The following is a 19,738-nucleotide window of genomic DNA, read 5'->3' on the forward strand; positions in this document are numbered from 1 at the left end:
AACACTGCTCATTAAGGGAGTGCCTAGAGTTTAATAGATATGGCTGCTAGAGATCTTCCCTCCCCCTACTATTTGGTCAAAATTATCCTGGAAGCGTGGAGTCTTATGCTGAGACTGCCTGCAAGGATGCCATTTATCTTGATGGCGGGGTGCTGTGCTCATCTATTCCCTGAAAACCAGGCTGACACTTGCTCCCTGTAAGCCACCAAAGAGCATGCAGATGACATGCTAGCAGCTTCAATCACTGCTGATGGGGAATGGCAGGGACTGGAAGCAAAATGCTTAGCGTTTGTCACCAGTCCTGTCCCTGTCTGCTGTCCTAGCACCCTTCTCCTTCAAAAACCTTCCTGTACCAAGTAATGAAAAAGGGATACCAGGCTATTCTTGCCTGAATGTTATACTGAGGTTCCCCGTTTCTTCGGATGTAGCTTGATACTTGTGTGCTCTGAACTGCAATAGCATTGCTAGGGGGAGGGAGGGTGGCTGGATTTACTAATTACATATTTAGAAGGACCTTTGAGGAGCCTTTTAGCCTGTGCAGACCTAGAGCTGCCTTCACTGAGAAGGCTCGTTTGCATTTACAGAAAGAAATCAGCATGTGCCATGCTGCTTGGAGAGGGTGGAGACCCCCTCCCAAGGCAGGGAGCCTGCGGGCCGGGGGATCCACCCTTCTCTGTACCAGGGGACAGGTGTCTGGTTGGGACCTCCTCGTGGACCATGAGATGTGGTGCCCAGCCCTGAGGGGGTGGCAGGACTCTGCTGTCAGTCTTTGTGAGCCAGCTGCTCCCTGTCTTCTCCATCATCCTGGCGGACAAGGTGGCAGCTGAAGATGGAGTCTCGCAGGCTGGATCCAGCCCTCCTCCCCAGCCACCTGCTCCAGGAGGTTGCAGTAGGATCGCCTGATGGAGAGAATTCAGTGTCCCCAATATATTAATCTGTCCCCTGAGTGCCATTGTGTGCCTTGGTGGCTTATTGAGGAGGTGATGCATCCTGCTAGAGGGCAGCATGGCATAGTCACACCAGTGCAGTGCTTGTATGCTGTTTGCTAGGGTGAAAGACCATGTCTGGCTCCTCAGGTTTTGCCCTCCTGTGCTCAGCTTCAGCTTGTAATCCGGTCATTTGAAAATATACCAGGCAGTCTCCTGTTGTCTTCAGATAATAGATGCTGTGAACATGGTGAGAGCATCCCCAGTACTGCCCCCAGCTCCTTTCTGATCCTACCCATGTGGCTGTCCACACCCCCAGCTTTAAAAGAGGTGGTTCCTCTCCTTTCAGAACGTCATGAAGTTTTGTCAACATTTGCTATAAATAATACCAGGGATCTTTGTGCCCAAAACCATAATTATTAGGCTCAGCTCACTTAAGCACGTGATACTGTGGAAGAGTGTCTTCTGGGAAGAGTAACTTTTCCTCTCATTTCTCTTTCAGATCTATGTCATTGACAGTGCAGATAGGAAGAGGTTTGAAGAAACGGGTCAGGTAAGTTACTTATGCCCAGCTTCCTTTGAAGTAACTCAGTGCTTCTGAGTGCCCCTTGCTCACAAAAGTTAGGAAGATGATTTTGTTGTTTATGAGGGAAATTTGCATTTCAAGAGACTTGCCTTTCAACATCAATGCAGATTATTTTGGTAGATGCGAAACAAGGAAAACAGGTAGCCTAATTCCGTTTAAATAGAACGGTTTTCATTAAAATTATACAGTAATAGCAAATGGAGCCCAATACTGAAAGCAAAAACTTCTCTAAGTCCTTTAAACCTTGCCAAACCAAGACCCTGAGGAATCCTATTTTCTTATTTACAAAGTTGAAATGGAAATCATATTGACTTGATTGTGTTTTGGATGTAATTGAAAAAAAAATAAGAACTTTGTAAATAGGACTGGCCAGAAAATAAGATTTCCGTTTTGCAAAGTTTTGATGTTTTGTAATATTTTGTGTTTTAGGATGGAACAAAAATAGGACTTTTGAACTTTCTTTTGTAAAATTCAGAAAGTGACAGTGTCCCAAAATAGCTAGCAACAGATTTACCCCCCAGAAATGGGAGATTTAAAGCCCTCTGTTGTGCCTGATTTGAAGGAGGCACTTGATCTTTCTCCTCTCAAGTATCATGGACACACCCTAACAACAGAACTGTTGGTTGTTCTAGGGGTGAGGGAATCTTTCCCCTGTTGGAGCTATTTCATTTTATATCAGTAATTAAATATTCATTGGGCAAAAGAGAGGGAGAGGGAGAGGAAGCAGAAGCTTAGAGCACTTGCCTGAGTCAGGCAGAGTCAGCCTGGACCCCTCATATTTCCGCAAACATTTTTGGTTTCAATAAATCAGCCATGTCAGATGAAAGACCTATTTTGTTGAAAAATTCCCAGCCAACTCTGTTTATAATTTCATTCTCTCATCCTGGTTTCCAAACCAAACATTGCTTTTGGGGGGATGGAGTCAGATTTCCACTGCAGTTTAGCATCTCCCCGACTGCACTCATTTAATCCAAAGGTTTCTAGCCAGTGTATGAAAGATGTTAGGACAGTATCTGAGAGCATGAGACCTTTTCAGCTAAATAAGGAGCCCACAAAAATCTCATGTACTCATCAATGACAGCAGTCCCTACAGGTTCAAGTTCTGCTGGGTTTGTCATATGTTCACATAGGGAAATAATTTGAGACTGTGTGCTTGTTTCACATGAAGCCATTGCACAACCCTAGACATGAAGTATTTCAGCCATCGTTGATCCACTGCAGATTCAGATTTGAGCTATTAAAAGACTCTCTTTGAGTCACCCAGTTTTGAATGAACAAACCCATTTCTCAAGATGCCACCCAATGTGTGCTGTGCATATGGAGCCAAAATCCAGCTAGTAAAGCTGATCTAGCTTGTCTTCAGCTAGCCAATGCCTTCAAAAGCATCGGTGCTTTCTTGTGGGAGGGATATTTCCATTTCTGGGGAAAAAAAAAGTCCTATCCCACTCAAATTGCAGTGTATAAAACTTGGAACAAACCCCTGAAACTCGTTATTAGCAAAGATATCAGGGCTGGTGTCAACGGCTACTCAGGTACAAATGCCAGTCATGCAATAACTTAAGACAGATTCCTCATACTGCCAATTTACATGGTTTTTGCTGTTTCATCAATTTTGGTCTCCTGGGAGCAGGGACTGGTAAAACACCAAAGTTGTAGCCTTTAAGGCAACTGCTAATTTCAGACTAAGATGAAGATTTTTGTAACCTGTAATTGGAAGAAACAGCTTTTGAACCTTGGGCAGAGATGATTGTATACATTTTTGCTCTCTTATAATAAGATCTAGGTTTCACTGGAACACACTCTTTTAGCATTTGCCCTAAATATATTTATAATTAGAGACAACCACTGGTGGTTGAAGGTTTTCTTCCCTTCCCTCTCTCCATCTTCCCCCCACCCCACTCCCTTGTAAATGATATAGGAGCTGGCTGAGCTTTTGGATGAAGAAAAGCTTAGTGGAGTCCCCGTGCTCATATTCGCTAACAAGCAGGATTTGCTGACGGCTGCCCCTGCTTCAGAGATTGCCGAGGGACTGAACCTACACACAATCCGGGACAGAGTCTGGCAGATCCAGTCTTGTTCAGCTCTTTCAGGAGAGGGAGTACAGGTGAGGCTCTGAAGAAGGCTTGCTGTGCCAGCAGGTCATCTGTAAGAGATTGTTGATCTGCAGGGTAGGGCTGGACTGGCTGCCTCACGAAGGAGGGTCAGCACAGCCAAACCCTTGCAGTGCAGAATGCGGGGGGTGCGTGTCTCATTGCCTGTGCAAAGGGAAGGGGGAGCTGTGGGCCCTTGGGATCTCTCCATCCCTGGGAAAGGGGAGAGCGATTGCCTCCCCACCCAGGACCCCTTGGCTGGGCCAAATGAAGACACTGATTTATTTTAAAGAGACTACTGTCAGGTTAATCATTTTCACAAAACAAATAATCTTTTACTATTAACCCCTTTGACTGTTACGAGCGTGCACTTTAGAAACCTGATTTACCTTCACTACTAATGTTGTTTGGCATTTTGCTCAACCCAGGAGCCAGAGAGAAACTGATCAATCTTTCTGATCCAGAGAAATGCAAGAATTGCACACGGGGCAAGGACCACTTCTAATGGCAGCATGGGGGACAGCAAAAACCCACCAAGGGGGCTGAGCTGTGTTCCTGTGCTGAACTGTAATAGCTGTGTTTTGGGCTCCTGTGCTGTAGCCAGTTCCTGCAGTAGAGTAGCTCTTTGTAATGTAAATGGGACCTAGGTTTGTTTATTTCAATCTTAGGCTTTCCTGAATTAATGAAATATTTGCAGTGCTCACAATCCGAGCAGTCAGGAGTACTCCCTTCACTGATATTTAAAGAAACAGAATGGTGAAGACATTTATCTTCATTGCAGTTTCAGTAAAACCTTATTTGCAGATGCTACAGAGCTGTTCAGGATAGTCAGATCTCAAGCTGAGTATGAAGAGTCGCAGAAGAAACCTGCAATACTGAGTGGGCAGTAAAATGGCATATGAAATTCAGTGTTGATGAGTGCAAAATAATGCACATGAGGAACAACAATCCTAACTATACACATACGGTGATGGACTCAAAATTAGCTGCCATTACTCAGAAGCAGATCATTGGGAACAGCAGCTTAGTGCTCATCAAAGGCCAGTGAGGAAAATCAAATGCTAGAGAATTATCAGAAAGCAAACAAGAAACATCCCAGAAAACATGTATTTTGTAGCAGGGTAAAGGTATGGTGGGCCCATACCTTGACATTCATTTCTGCCTCTGCCCCGTCTAAAAAGATTTTAGTAATAGTAGAATCAGAGAGTCCAACAAAAAATTAGGTTGAAGCATCTTCAGGAGATCTTTAGACCAACCTCATGTTTAAAGCAGGGATAACTGCGAGTCTAGAGGAAGTTGCTGAGGGTCTTGTCCAATCAAGTTATAAATATCTCCAGGCATGGACATTCCACAGCCTCTCTAGGTAGCCTCTTCTAGCACTTAACTACCCTCATCAGAAAAAATACTGTCTATATATTTGCTCAGAATTAAGAGAGATTTGAGAATCCTCTGTCGAGAATGATCAGAAGCACAGAGTGGCATCTGTACACAGGGATAATAAATGAATTAGGACTTGCAGCATGGAAGAGAGAGAACAGAGAGTGGGAACATCTTCAGGATTTAGAAAATAAAGTATAAGAATGTCAGATAGACTGTACGCTATTTTTCACATTGCTAGAGGAAGGGCATTCCTAATGAAATAATCAGACAACAGCTTAAAAGAAGTAAAAATAAGTGCTGCTTTGTGAGTTGCATAATTACATCATGGATCTCATTGGCATAGGATGTTGTGGAGACCAAAGGTATCAGTCGGTTCGGAAAAATACTAAGTGAATTTCTGAATAAGAGATCCGCAGACAATCAGTGACCACTAAGATCTGGAGGCAGCTTTTGAATGAGGAACAGCTTGGGCCATGGACTGGGAGGGAAGAACAGAGCAAGGGAGATCCTGTTCCTACATGTTCTTTCCCTTGGCATCCAGAAAGGGGATGCTGGCCTGGATGGACCATTGGTCTGACCCAGTACAGCAGTTCTTCTGATTTAAAATTCTTAACCTGATGTTTAGACCTAAATGTAGTAGATGGTGTCCTCCAAAGGGCCTTTATTTAGTTAGCGAAGATACAAATTCAGTTATGTTGTAGCCAATCTTGTGAAAGGCTTCAACTCTAATCTTTATTTTGAAGTGGTGGTGGCGGCAGAGGGAGATGCATTCCACAATGGCAGTGTATATTCAAGTCCAAAGAAATGTGATCAAGAAAGTGAGGCTGCAGTTCACAGGGTTGCAGGCAGGCATAGGTCACCTTCTTTCCTCCTCCATGCCCTCCTCTAGTTTATGGAAGTCCAAGTGAGCTCTCCAGCTGCAAAGGGGCAGTAAAGTGGCAGATGAAATTCAGGACTCGTGGTGGATGTGGAAGAACTGAATGACAGAAAGTGGCACTTTCTGTTTGTGAGCTTTGAAAAATGCCTCCTTCTCAAGCTGATCTGTGGGCTCTCTGGAGTGGGCTGCACACTTCTTCATTGATAGCGCCTTCTTACTGTGCCTTCTCCTGGAAGTACAGTGCATCCCTATACATTCAATTGAGTAAAATACGCAGCCCAATACCCTCTACCAGGGAAATGAAATCTGCTTCTGCATTCACTTCCAGAAGACAGGAGACAAGAGCTAAATAAAAGTATTGCAGGCCTATATTATTTTGTTCATCATGCTTATCTAGACAAACTAATTTAGATGCAGGCCAGATAATGTCCCGCTTTGTTGTCTGCAGTCTCATTGCCCTAAATACTGCAGCTTATTCCATAAATGATTATTGCAGAAAGGTCAGGGAAGTCGCAAACTCTCTACAGCTTATAGAAAAAGAGCCCCTACCTTTCTCTTCTGCCATAACTCCAGCCTGTCAAATCAGACAGCAAGAATGCCAAGGTCTCCCTTTCCTTGGAAATTAATTGAACAAAATGGTTTGGGAGGTGGCTTTTAATTCAGGACACCAGGATCACCAGGACAACCAGGTGATCAAGCCCAGTCAGCATGGGTTTATGAAAGGCAGGTCCTGCTTGACTAACCCAATCTTCTATGACGAGGTGAGCCACTTAGTGGATGAGGGAAAGGCTGTGGATGTTGTCTGCCTAGACTTTAGTAAAGTCTTTGACACCATTTCCCACAGCATTCTCCTGGAGAAACTGGCTGCTCATGCCTTGGACGGGTGTACTCTTTGCTGGGTAAAAAACTGGCTGGATGGGCGGGCCCAAAGAGTGGTGGTGAATGGAATTAAATGTAGTTGGTGGCCGGTCACAAGTGGTGTTCCCCAGGGCTCTGTATTGGGGCCAGTTCTGTTTAATATCTTTATCAATGATCTGGACGAGGAGTTCAAGTGCACCCTCAGTAAGTTTGCAGATGACACCAAGTTGGGCGGGAGTGTTGATCTGCTGGAGGGTAGGAAGGCTCTACAGAGGATCTGGACAGGCTGGATCGATGGGCCGAGATCAATTGTATGAGGTTTGACAAGGCTAAGTGCTGGGTCCTGCACTTGGGTCACAAGAACTCCATGCAACACTTGGGGATGAGTGGCTGGAAAGCTGCCTGGTGGAAAAGGACCTGGGAGTGTTGGTTGACAGCTGGCTGAATATGAGCCAGCAGTGTGCCCAGGTGGCCAAGAAGGCCAAAGCACCCCGGCTTGTATCAGAAATAGTGTGGCCGGCAGGACTAGGGATCATGCCCCTGTACTTGGCACTGGTGAGGCCTCACCTCAAATACGGTGTTCAGTTTTGGGCCCGTCACTACAAGAGAGACATTGAGGTGCTGGAGCGTGTCCAGAGAAGGGCAACGAAGCTGGTGGAGGGTCTAGAGCACAAGTCTGATGAGGAGCGGCTGAGGGAACTGGGGTTGTTTAGCCTGGAGAAGTGGAGGCTCAGGGGAGACCTTATCGCTCTCCTACAACTACCTGAAAGGAGGTTGTAGAGAGGTGGGTGTTGGTCTCTTCTCCCAAGTAACAAGCCATAGGACAAGAGGAAATGGCCTCAAGTTGCACCAGGGGAGGTTTAGATTGGATATTAGGAAAAATTTTTTCGCCGAAAGGGTTGTCAAGCATTGGAACAGGATGCCCAGGGAAGTGGTTGAGTCACCATCCCTGAAGGTATTTAAAAGACGTGTAGATGTGGTGCTTAGGCACATGGTTTAGTGGTGGACTTGGCAGTGCTAGGTTAACGGATCTTAAAGGTCTTTTCCAGCCTAAACAATTCTATGATTCTAAAGTAAACCTGGATCAGCCCAGGAAGAATCAGCATCTTCAGTCCTGGTACTCTAAGGAGAAGTCAACGTGCTCCAAATTTAGGGGAATCAAAGAAGAACTTGTTTAAAGAGTGAGATTAAGAAAGATGTTTTTGAGGATTGTGGTACACAATATCTCTACCAGTCGCTCAGAACAGGAGCTCTCTATGTGTAGTTAAATCTCAGGTCACTGCTTTAAGGACTTCTTCAAGAAATGACAACGAGTGACAGCAAAATAAATGAAGGCATGGAAGCATCAGGTATTCAGAATGAAAGCCAAGGAGCGAGCACGCTAACCGTCGCTGCTGATGGAATATATTAGCTAGAGTAAAATTGGAGACATCGCTGACGGATTTTGCAAGGAAGAGTGGTGGCATATCTAGTACTGAGTACGTGCAGGAACAGAGTTCATAGGGGAAGATTTTTGTGATAGCTTGAAGGAAGAGCAATGAGCAAAGATAAATAATGCCAATACATGAAGGAGAAATAGTTTGAAGGTCATTTAATTAGTTTAGCTGCTAGCACCATGGTGTATAGAATTGGGTAGTTAAGACTGGGGATTTCAAGGTTAATGAGATTAGATTATGGTTAATAGAATGATATAAATTTAGAGAATTTAACTATTATTTGAAATGGGTTATTTAATAAAACTGTTAATTAAGAAGGGAATCCATATTGTCATCTTCTCTTTTAAAATTAACCATTGGGGACTCTGGAGAAGGGGCCCAGCAATGTCCCGTGCAGGCTCAGAAGAGAGGTGACTAGGTTAACTGGAAACCCCGCGTAGTGTCCTCTGGATGCCAGCTGGTAGCCCCAGTTATGCCAGCTGAAGACTTCATTACCTCCTGACTGTAACCATGGGCAGCACTTGTCTTGTTAGTCAGACTTCACGGTGCCATTGAGGGAGGAGTGGCATCCCTCGTGCTTAGAGGCTTTTTCAAGCAAAGTGTCTGCTCGGGTCTGATTTTATCCTTCAGCCCTGGTTAAGAAAGCAGGAAAGCCTTTTCTCCCTGCCACAGCCATTTGGGCTCTGCCTCTGGAGCAGAGTCCTGCACGAGCTTACACCAAGACCCTTGCACAGGGTACAGCAAGCGAGGGAGGTAATCGCCAATGTCAGCAGAGAAACACAAGGGAACTGTTGCCTCACAACGGCTCTCTGGTGCCACATAGGCTCTCTTGGGGTTGTGTTTTGTGACCAGATCTCCAATTGTAGTCCTTGGCATGCAAAAGCTATGTACGTTTCACCCTGGCCAGCTGGGGTGGGGTGAAAGCAGGCAGGACTCCTCTGCTTTGCAGCCTGCCCTCTTGCTGGAGGTGTTATTTAGGGGCCAGGGTGCATATTAAACGTGACTCAAGGCTTTGGACCGGTCCGTGCTCTGCAGCTTGTTTCTTGTCTGAAGCAAGAGTCTCCGATCAAGACAGCAGGAGCTCAGCCTGCCCTGAGGAATCATCCTCCCGAACGATGCTGCAGCGTATTGTGTCCGGAGTCTCCCAAGCATAATGGCCCTCTGGAGACCATTAAAAGCCAGTGGAACTGAGAGTAGCCACTAAACTTCTCTAATTTATGCCAGAGCTGGTCTGGCCCAAAGGACTGTGGGAAGGGCTGAGCCGCCTTCTCCTCTCTGGCTGTTTCAACCCAGTTGAGAATGAAGCCCAAGACCTAAGTTACGCCGATACTGCGATTCAGCACTTATGAAAGGGCAAGATTCAGAACAGGACCCCCCGGCAATGTTGTATCCTCAGAGCTAGGTTTTGTCTTAAAGATGTCTTAGCCAGGGCAGGCTAGATGGGGATCTTCCACATCTTAACAAGGTTCTGGGGCTACTTGTAAATGAGATTTAAAACCAATTTTGATGACTGCCGCTCTCCTGGGGCAGGCAGAGCCGGTGCTTGTTGAGGCAAAGCAGCCATGTTTCCAGATTACAGGGCAAAGTCTTGTGATTTTTAAGCAGGGTAAGGAGGGAGTCTGCAGCGCTGCATCAGGGGTACAAGGTCTCAGAGGACGAAAGAAAAGCTTGCACCCAGGCAAAAAACAATGGATAATGTACTTGTGGGAGCCTGTAAAAGCCAGTCTGTATGATGACTGGAGGTGCAAAGAAATGACAGATAATGAAGGCACAGTCCTAGCTTTGCAGAGGGAGAAGAAAGTGACAGTTAAAATAACGCATACCAAAAATGCTAGAGATGGAGAATTTTGTACTTGCGTGACCCAATTTGTTATGGCAGACAGAGGATTACATGAAAGGATTAAGCTTTGCTGTCCTTAAGGTCACATTAGGGGTCACAAGTTTGTGGCCTTGCCTGATCCCTGGCTTGCAGGGGAGCAGAAATCAGGAGACTTTTTATGGGGTGGAAGGGACTTGTTTGCTGTGTTTGAAGTCAGATTACTTCACTCCCATAGCCACAAAGCTGATAATGCAGAGAATAAGCAAGCAGTGGGCTAATCTCAAGCAGGACTTTTTATTTCTCCCGGGGAAGGCTCTACCAGTCCTTTCCCAAAGGGTGTTAGAATACGACTCCCTTGGCACAATAGCAGATGTGACTGCAGCAAGGCGGGGTTGTGCTGAGCAGCATTTCTCTGCAAGGAGCATTATCCTCGTCCCTGGAGTTCTCTCTCTTTGCTTTGGTAAAGTTTACTAGCTGCTTGTTAAGGAGCTAAGAGAGGCAAACCTGAAAGATCTGAAATCTTTCCCTGGCTAAGTTTTCCCAGGGTTGACTTGAGGCTGGAATACTAATATTGTATCCGTCTCCATCCTCAGAGTACCTGCCAATATCTCTGTGTCGCAACAAAGCAGCGCAAGGACATCTATCAAGATCTAAATGTTACTGTAGGGATTGTACTTTCTCACAGAGCCATCTTTTAAGCATGCAGATATAGGGACAGAGTGTGTAGGGACAAAGGATGACAACAGTTGACTCCTTATGGACTTGACTCTTCCAAGCACCGTTTCTTCCTTCCTGTGTGCCTTCCCCATAGGAGCTCTTTGTGTTTGTAGCAGCTTCCCTGGATTTCTCTATCTTACCAACCCTCCGTCCTGCTTCAATCCTTAGGTAGAAAAACTGCAAATGTACCTTTTAGTTTCTTTTGCTTTCCCTTGCATTTGCTATTCTCCTAAGCATTTGGGGACACTGCAGAACACACACCCCTCAACAAAGTTGCACCACAGGCTACGGATGTAGCTGCAGTGTGGCTGAAGATGAGAAAGGTGTCTCACACATACCTCTCTGATACAACACACGTAGAGCTGAGCATGTTCATTTTCCCTTTATCACTGTCAGGCAGGGAGATATTTACAATTAAATGTGATTTTTTTCTGTCAATTAACTCACGCCAGAAGAGACTCTTTAAAATCTATTCCTGCTTTAAAAGTTCGGTGACCTACTTACGTATTTCAAGCCTGTTTGGAGTTCACCTTTCCTCTTGCATTTTGCTATGTCATTCTTTTGCCCTCGTTATATGCTTGACGCAGCCAGGCTCCCAGCCATGGTAAATCCCATCATAAACTCTGCTTTATGACCCTCGCTGTGCTGGTGCTGAAACGGTCTGTCTTTCCCCTTCCTGAACTCCCGAATGGCAGCAGGCAGAGTTTTAATCACTGTGAATTCAGGTTGTGGTCAGATTAGGTAGAAGATAGGATGCGTGTTTGTTGTTTTGCAGTGATGTATTGTTTCTGGGATTACTGTGCTGAATAGCAGAGGGTGTCAGCTGATATTTATTACTTTAAGCTGTCTCAGCTGTTCTGGTTCAGCAAATAAACCTACATTCAAAATGAATGAGGAGCTCTGCTTGCCTTGTATGCCATGATGTGTGCAAATGTGATTATTGCTTCCGAGGCAGGGGAAGCTGAAATCATTGTGGGAGCATTTTTAGTTATTTATTTATTTTTACTCTTTGCAGGCAATCATGCAGATTTCTAAAGCACACAATCAAGCCAAAGGCTTGACACCTCTCCTCCTAGCCCCATTGTTAAGCCCTGGCATTCCTCATGCTAGGAATCACTCTCTCCCTCTCTCTCTAAAGTGATAAGCTTTAAACCATGCTATTGATTGCTTAAGGCATTACATGTTTTACACCTAGGTTATCAGTGTTATTGAAAGGGGAAGACACAAAGCTACTGGGCCTTAAAATGAATCTACCTCTCGTCTTTTCCCATTTGCTCTGAGGATTTCAGACAATTTGTTTTACACTGATTTCTGCTGTGGAGCTAAATAAATGAAACTGGAGACATCAACCCTCCCCAAGGTTAGAGTTAGAAGTGTTATTAGTGTAGGGCCTCATGTGCACCCCAGCACAAGCTGGGCTCGCTTATTCTTTATTTAACGCAGCAACAAGGGCTGATTTCAAAAGTTGCTGCTCCCCTTCAGATAAGAAGTGTCACATAGCGCAGCTATCAAGGTGAATTGGTATTTTCAAGTGAGAACCTCTCTGCTTCTGATTAAGCCCTGAGGACTCCCTCTCTTCTCTCTTAACTCTTTAGCTCCCCTCCGACATGGCCACCACCTTTGTGGCTGAGGGGCAACATGGAGGCACAGCAGTGGGTCTCGGCTCACCCGAAGGGCCTGCCATGCTGTGCCTTTGGCTGTCTGTCCTTGGGGCAGCTGAGGTCCTTGGCAGCCTTTTGGCAGTCTGGGGACAAGGGTGTAGGAAGCCAGCAACACTGCTACCACGGGGCTAGCAACGATGCTGGCTCAAAGGCTCTGGTCTTTCTTGGGGTCTAACTATGGTTTTAATGATCCAAAAATGACAGTTGAACATAATACAGTGAAATTCCCCCTCCAGAACTACAAGGTGATGTTTGCCCGATTTCCAAGCACAAAGATGTGCCACTCTCCTCTCATCCACAAAACCCTACCTGCCTTCTTTCTGCCCTGAGCCTCCCTGTCAGCAGAGATACCTTGTAGGCAGGGTAGAGGTAGTGGATTTGATGGGACACAAATATGAGGAGACTGTGCATCTTGCAACTCTGTTCTGCACATCTCACAACAGACAAGTGACAGGAGCAGATAAAATGTCGCTTTGCCCTTCCATAGTGTATCCCATTCTGGAATCTCAGCAATAAACTCACGACTCGGGTATTCATGGCAGAAGTGTTACCATCCTGCTTGCAGTGGTCAGAGATGTTGTGCACACGTTTTTATGGAAATACCCTAAAGAGTATATCGACCTCTTAAAACATGACCACATCTATTCTCACTGAACCCCTGTGGGACCGCTCAGGGCCCATTTTCTGTGGGGGCCCTGAGGCACAGGGAGCAGGGTCCAGATCCAGTTATTTCAGTGGCTTTCATGGATCTGGATTTCAAGGCTTGCAGCTAGGCAGAGAATTAGAGCTGTATTCTTAATAGGGAGCTGACTGTGTAACAAATGGCCCCCTAAAATCCACGGTCTCAAAGATAAGATGACTTGCCTAAGGTTACACAAATAATCTGTAGCTGAACCTGGAACTGAGCCTTCATCTGCCACTGACGTACCTTGACTGCAAAGTGATCCTTCCTCAAAGGACCCACACATAGCGACATGATGAGACGATGATACTTTTTATGGTCAGATGAAAGATTTAATAACCTCTGTGTGACAACATCTACTGAGCAATGAAGCACTTGTTTTTTTTTTACCCACGGCGGTTTTGGGCACAGAGGGCAGGCGGGGGTGTAGATGAGAAGGCAGAACACGGTGCTTGCAGAATGGTGGTCGGGTGGGATTGGGGATTCCTTTTCCCTTCGCTTGACTAACATTACATTTCTCTGTCTGAAGGATGGCATGAATTGGGTGTGCAAAAATGTCAATGCTAAGAAGAAATAAAGCGTTCTGAGCTGCATGGAAATGGAGGAGCGGTGGGAGCAGAATTCTAGCCTGAAAACACTAATTTGCTGCTTTCTGACCAAATGTTTTTCCATCTGTGCACAGCTACAGCTGTTAAAAGAAAAAAAAAAAGCGAGTAAAAAAAGGGAACAACATCGGTTAAAACCTACTGCTGGATTTGGAACTTAACCTGCTCTTTAGTATCGTTTTTTTATCCCAATAAAGGAATTATATATTTCCTCCCTATGCATAAATAGTATTAAATGTCTGATTAGCAAGCAAGTTGGTAAGCAGAAGCAAGACTGTGATTCAGTGTGGAGCAGAGGGAGAGGTGAGTTACTGTAGTTGCTTAGATGCATAGGACCTGCCCTATACGTGCGGGTTTGCGGTTGCTGAGGACACGCTCAGGTGTCAGTCACAGCATCCCCTCAGTGACAGATAAAATGCGGTTGTGTTACCAATTGTCGGTAGTTTCTTAAAATAAAGCTGCTAAGGAATCATTTGTGTAATGAGGGTAGAAGACTTCCACATATTCCTATAGCCATAAAAGAGGAGTTTGATCATAACAAGGCACTGTTGCATTGCGACACTGCTGTAGAAGGGAGAGAAGGGTTATATGTGTATAACTGAAGCTCTTTACAGTTGGAATAATGCAGGATGAGCATACCTAGGGCTTTTCTCGCAGCTGAAGGAGAATTTAGCCCAGCGTTTCACCTTGAGCCAGCAAAAACGTGGTTCCTACGTTCAGTAAGTTCCATATGTGAGATTAGTCTTGATGTTGAACAATCCCTGTTGATTTTCCCTTGATGTTAAGGCAACTCTGCAGCAAAATGCAATTAAGTCCATGATTACTTTCTAGAATGAGATACCAGGTCCCAGGTTTCCTTTTTGAAACGTGCAAAATATATTCTCCTGCCCCCCTTCCTCAGCAGGCCTTGCCTAGCCCTTCGGAGGACCCAGGGGACTGCCTCGCAGCGGGCTGGCTGCCCAGGGCCTGAGGTTCCCCAGCCCGGCGCCAGCTGCGGGTTGCCCTGGTGGAGGGTGAGGAGCCCGATGAACGGCAGATGGGAAGCACTCTTTAAAATGAGGATTCATTTGTCCCCGAACTGGCTTTCCTCTAAAAGGATGCAGTCGCTGAAATAGGAAAGAGAATGTGTTTTCCACCTCCTCGTCTCCGATTCAAATCTAGCCCCAGCTGACAGTGAGCAGGAGTCATTAGCACGCCAAAGCAGCCATGTCCTGCATGAAGCGAGCTTGGTGACTCCTGGGCCAGTTTCTAATGCACAGATGGTAAAATAATCCCACTGCCCTGCTTGCCAGCTTTGTTTGCTGCCTGCCTGCTAAAGGCCAGAGAATGACTAGGGACTGCATTACCCCTTCCACCTCTTGGAGATGGACCGGCGGGCAGTATGGGGAAAGCTGCGTGTCCTAAAGCATGTGGCTTTACCACGCGTCAGCGAGTTGCCTCATGGACCCAGGCAGACGGCTGACACCCCTGGAGCTCCCAGCTCTTCGCTCCTCCCTTCCCCTGGACGTCTCCACCTCACGGCAGAAACATCTGCACTGTACATGAAGCAGCCCCTGGCCGCCTACATGTTACAGCCCGGCAGATTAAAATCCTCTGGGGCTGATTCCGGGTCCCCCCATCCATCAGGATGTGCAGTAGCGGTTCAGGGGTTGATCTACGTGTAGTTCAGCTGTCTTTGCTGTGGCTGGGGGCAGAGGGACAGCTGGGACAGCAACTGCTTTAGCAATCCAACTTTAATCTGCCTGCGTCCGTGAGTCAGCACCCTCTGAGTGCATCTGTCTCCAGCACTGAGGCAGGACATGCATGCCGGAGTAGCACAGCCTTGCTTTAAAAACCGGACAACTGGGAGGGGGAAAAGAGCAGGCTCAAGCGAGCGGTTAAGCAATTGCTAATGACGCAAAGTGACACAGCTCCAGCTTTGCATGGGTTGAGTAAGGAGTCATAAGATGAGGAGAGATGTTCACTTAAACATAGCTCGTCCAGTGACTCCCCAGCTGCATTGGCTTATCAGGAGCCCCAGGAATCTGAGCACCACGTGTTCCTGGGTCAGCCCAAAGAGGACGAATGCATCCCATCATTGCCTTTTTCTTGCAACTAATGCATTTGCCTGATGCAAGCACTGTAAAGAATTGCAGCCCTTTCTCGAAGGCATGCTTTGTGCTGGCGGAGCGGCAGAGCTTTGTGGCAGATACTCGCGAGGTTTGGATTTGCCCGCACTGCATGCCAGGTGCAGAGTGAAATGCTTGGGTCCCCCTCCTCTGGCCCAGGCAGGACAGAGCAAAGTCCCCTTGCGGGCTCGGGGTTGATCCTTCTCACTTGCAAGGGAGTTGAGTTGGTGCTTCCCAGCTCCCTACTTTTTTGCTAGTGGCAAACTTACCCTGTGACCCTCCACCTGTGCCACAGTTAGTTTTCTGGATCCAAAAAGCATCTGGGAGGGTAATTTGGGTTCTTTTTAGGCTCACATCAGTTAAACTTGGAAATGTGTGTAAAATAAATATACATAGTGATTTCCCTGTCGCTCCAGGTTGGAAGGAAAAATTGCCTTACTGAACTCAGGATCCAAACGTGTTTGCTGGCTCAGTCCTTATGTTTGCGTGTAGCTACACGTATTGGTTGCGTGCATCTGTACCAGCCACAGCTTCACCTGTGATCCAGTAGATTCATTTGCTTTACCTGCACGAGGTAGTAAGAAAGGAAGACCGTGCTAGAGTGAGCCATGCTGGGAGGATGAAGGTGGACAGTTAAAATGACCATGACTTAAGTAAATCATCCTGCAGTGATGGCTGTAAATGCTCCTTGTGTTGTGAACATCTCTCTGTGCATCGACCTGGTGAAAATGTAAAAGGATTTGAGGTTCTGTTCACTTGCTGCTCCTTATCTGAATGCATTTACATCCGCTATATCCTCCGCAGGGCTCTTGTCCCTCAGCAGCACCTGGCTAAATACCACCTGTAAAACTGGCTGGGGCCAGCCAAAATGCCGTTCAGTGAAACCCCTACCTTTCTCCCGGCCCTCAGCTCCTGTTTGGTTTATGGTAATTGCATACATGAGGCTTTGTCCTTCCAACTCTGTCTGCTTTGCCCTCCTTTAAGTGAGATTCGGCAGACGCAAACCATCTCATTGGTATGGGTGGAGCTCTGCCACACGTCGCATCGATTCATAGATTTTTTTTTAAAGCCAGAAGGGACCGTTACGTTCCTCTCTCCTGACCTCCTGCATAACACAGCCCATTAAACGCCACCCCGCTGGCATGGTGACTTGCAGTTGCATTAGAGCACCTCTGGTAGGAAGACACCCAGCCTTGATTTAAAGGCTTGGAGTGACAGACAGATCCACCCCAGGCCTCGAGAAGTTTGTCGCAGGGGTTAATTCCCCTCCCGTGGGGAGTTTGTCTTGCTTCACTTTCACATCATTAAATCTGGTTTTACCTTTGTGATAGATGAAAGATGCCTCTCCTGCCCCTTTGTGTTCTCTGGAGGGGAGAGATGATGGAGAAGTGAAATTCTCCAAGGGCACATCAGGAAACGTTGGGTCCGAGCCCCTGCTCTGACCACGAGTGCTGAACGTGGGGACTTGTGTCCTCCTCCGGCTGTGGCCGTGTCCCCACTGCAGCTCTGATGGAGAGTGTCTTTCCTTGCCCTCGGAGAATGCTTGCCAAAGCCTCATGCAACCTTCTCCCCTTTTTCCCCCTACCAGTACTGCTGCTTGCACATTAATGACTTTTTTCTCTGTCAAAAACATAACTGATCACCACTCTTTTTTTAATTAAGTGTACTGGGCTGAGACCAGCCCACTCAAACTCACCCCCTGCCCCACAGGGCTCTTTCTTCTGCAAAAGCAAAAAGTGGCGGCTGTTGCATTCCCTGGGCTGGCCGGGTCCACACAAGCTCTTTCTTTTATGTTCCCTTTTTGAATTTCACCAAAAAGGGGTATTTGCAATACCTGGTCATGTTGTTACTCAGTGTATAATTTAGATGTCTTTCTTTGTCAAAAAAAAAGAAATAAATTAAAATTTAGTAGAAAGACAACTCGTGTTTGGGCGTGATCCTTTTTCTTCGACAGGCTCATTTTTCCAGCGGTCAGTCGAGGACTGCCTGTTCCCAAGGAGCCGCCAGTCAGTCTGCGAAGCTGCTCTTCCACCGCTCCCCTCTGTCTCCCCATCGGAGACGGTCACCGGTACTAGAAGCAGTCGAAACTGTTGGAAGAAGCCTTTTCCCTCTGGATTTTCACTTGTCCAAAACTATCAGAAAAGCCAGCCAGCGAGAAAGGCAAACTTTGGGAGGATCTTCTTGTTTCAAAAATCATTTTGTAGGTTAAAAAAAAAGTGTCATGAAACACATTCCCCACCGACCTGGCAGGAAAAGGGAAGGGAAAAAAGAAAAGCAGCGAACGCTTTGGGTTTGGTTCAGTGAAGTGGGATTTGGAGGGGTTTCAAGGGAGGGAAGCGAATTCTGGGGTTGTTTCTTTCCAACTAATTTGACTCATTACTGTTCCTGCAACACCAGGATGGGCCAAAAAGCGAGAAACTGTTAGAGCTCTTTAAAGCATCAGCTCCCTCCCTGCACGGCCAGGATGCCTGGAAGGTTGTCAGAGCCGCTGGAAAAAAACATTATAGATGGTCACACTTAATTTCTTTTCTCTTTTTTTTTAAGGCACGCTTTATACTGAGTCCTGGTATTTTTTCAGCAAAGTAGGAAATACTTTTTCATCTTGTTTGCCTAATGGATTGGATGTGAAAAATATTTCTCTGGCAAGTGAACACCCTGAGAGTTGTTTGACTTGTCACGACGTTATGTATCGGCCCCTGCGGCCCCCTGCCCCTGAAGCCGCCGCGCTTCCCCTCTCCTGTTGCTGTTTACGGTGGGACACGCCGTAATTTATGGAGAGGCTGCGTGTGACCTTGCATGCGTCTGCTTGAGCGAACCGCAGCTCCCTTCCCCGCACAAGCCCCTCTTTACATTCACATGATGAATTTAGTGCTCCCGAAAGGACAAGGAACTGAGTCGATTGGATGTGGGGAGGGGAAAAAAAGAAAATAATCCACAGCCTGAAGGAGAAATAAACATTGAGATTTTTGTTCCTCTTTGACCAGTATTGCCCTGTTGTTTATGGCCTCGCACCCCCCCCCCCGACGACTGCCTTTATCAGAGCAGAGAAATCGTCTGCAGCCGCAGAGCCCGAGATTTCAGCCTTCGCGTTCTCGCCGCCCGGGCATCCCCCAGCCCTGCCGTGCTCTGCTGGGGCACGTGTTGGCAAGGGGCGGCCGGACCGATGGCCACGGCGGTGCTCCAGCCCTGTTGCCCACCCACCCGGGCACCCACCCAGGCGCTGCACTGAAGCTTTTTAAATTTTCTTTTATTTTGTTTTGTTTAAGTGGAAACAAGCTCGCACCGCGGCCTTGTGATTGGCTCCTGGCTAAATTGCAGCTTTGGGCTCAGTTGGCTGAATTTGGGCTTGCTGGATTTTTTTATTGCAATCTGTTCACTTATTTCCCTTCCCAGCGCCGACTGGAAGCAAAACTCCTGTAAAGCTGCAGTCGGGCTGTGCCCGTGCTGGGGGACGCCGTCAAAGTCTTGCTGGGAACAGCATGGGGTGTGTGGGAGGGTGCCCCCTCCACATTTCCTATTTAGCTGGCTGACCGAGATGAATATCTGTATCCTTTTTAATGGGAAAAGGAAAAAAAAAGTAAAAATCCCAGTCGGAAGAGGAAGGGTTGGAAGGAGCCCCTCTGCTCGCAACGTGCCATGACCGTGCGGCTCCGAGCTGCAGCCCTACGGGCGGCACGGCTGGGCAGCCAAATGCAGCCCTGAATAAATAATCCTACAAGGAAGGGAAGCTGTCAGGTAGGTTAGGCCCGAAGTCTGAGCTGCATTAGGAGCTGGCAGGAACGCCCTGCAAATAAATCATCCGGATGAGAGGTATTTTTAAATAGAAGTTGTCCTTGCTGCTTGGCTTTGCAACCTTTATTTTGTGCTACCGACGGGAGCCGAAGCCTGCAAGCTTTAACGCTTTTCTGGCTGATGGAGGGACGCCAGCGGGGGCTCGGGGTGCCGAGGGGGACACTGCCAGGGAGAGCGGGTCCCCCCACACCGAGAGCATCG

The 19,738-nt window shown here is 46.9% G+C and overlaps 1 protein-coding gene across 1 annotated transcript in view; it reads left to right on the top strand.

The window, feature by feature from the left end:
* ARL3 (ARF like GTPase 3) overlaps positions 1-14,810 on the top strand; it is a 29,095-nt gene extending 14,285 nt beyond the window's left edge. Inside the window, exons 4-6 of the mRNA XM_075504644.1 lie at positions 1,429-1,479; positions 3,431-3,616; positions 13,562-14,810. Coding sequence (XP_075360759.1) covers positions 1,429-1,479; positions 3,431-3,616; positions 13,562-13,609 — 285 coding nt within the window. The 3' untranslated portion in view covers positions 13,610-14,810. The remainder of the gene's footprint in view (positions 1-1,428; positions 1,480-3,430; positions 3,617-13,561) is intronic.
* The last annotated feature ends 4,928 nt before the right edge of the window (positions 14,811-19,738 follow it).

Source organism: Mycteria americana, chromosome 6 (assembly GCF_035582795.1).
Source record: "Mycteria americana isolate JAX WOST 10 ecotype Jacksonville Zoo and Gardens chromosome 6, USCA_MyAme_1.0, whole genome shotgun sequence".
Taxonomy (NCBI): Eukaryota; Metazoa; Chordata; class Aves; order Ciconiiformes; family Ciconiidae; genus Mycteria; species Mycteria americana.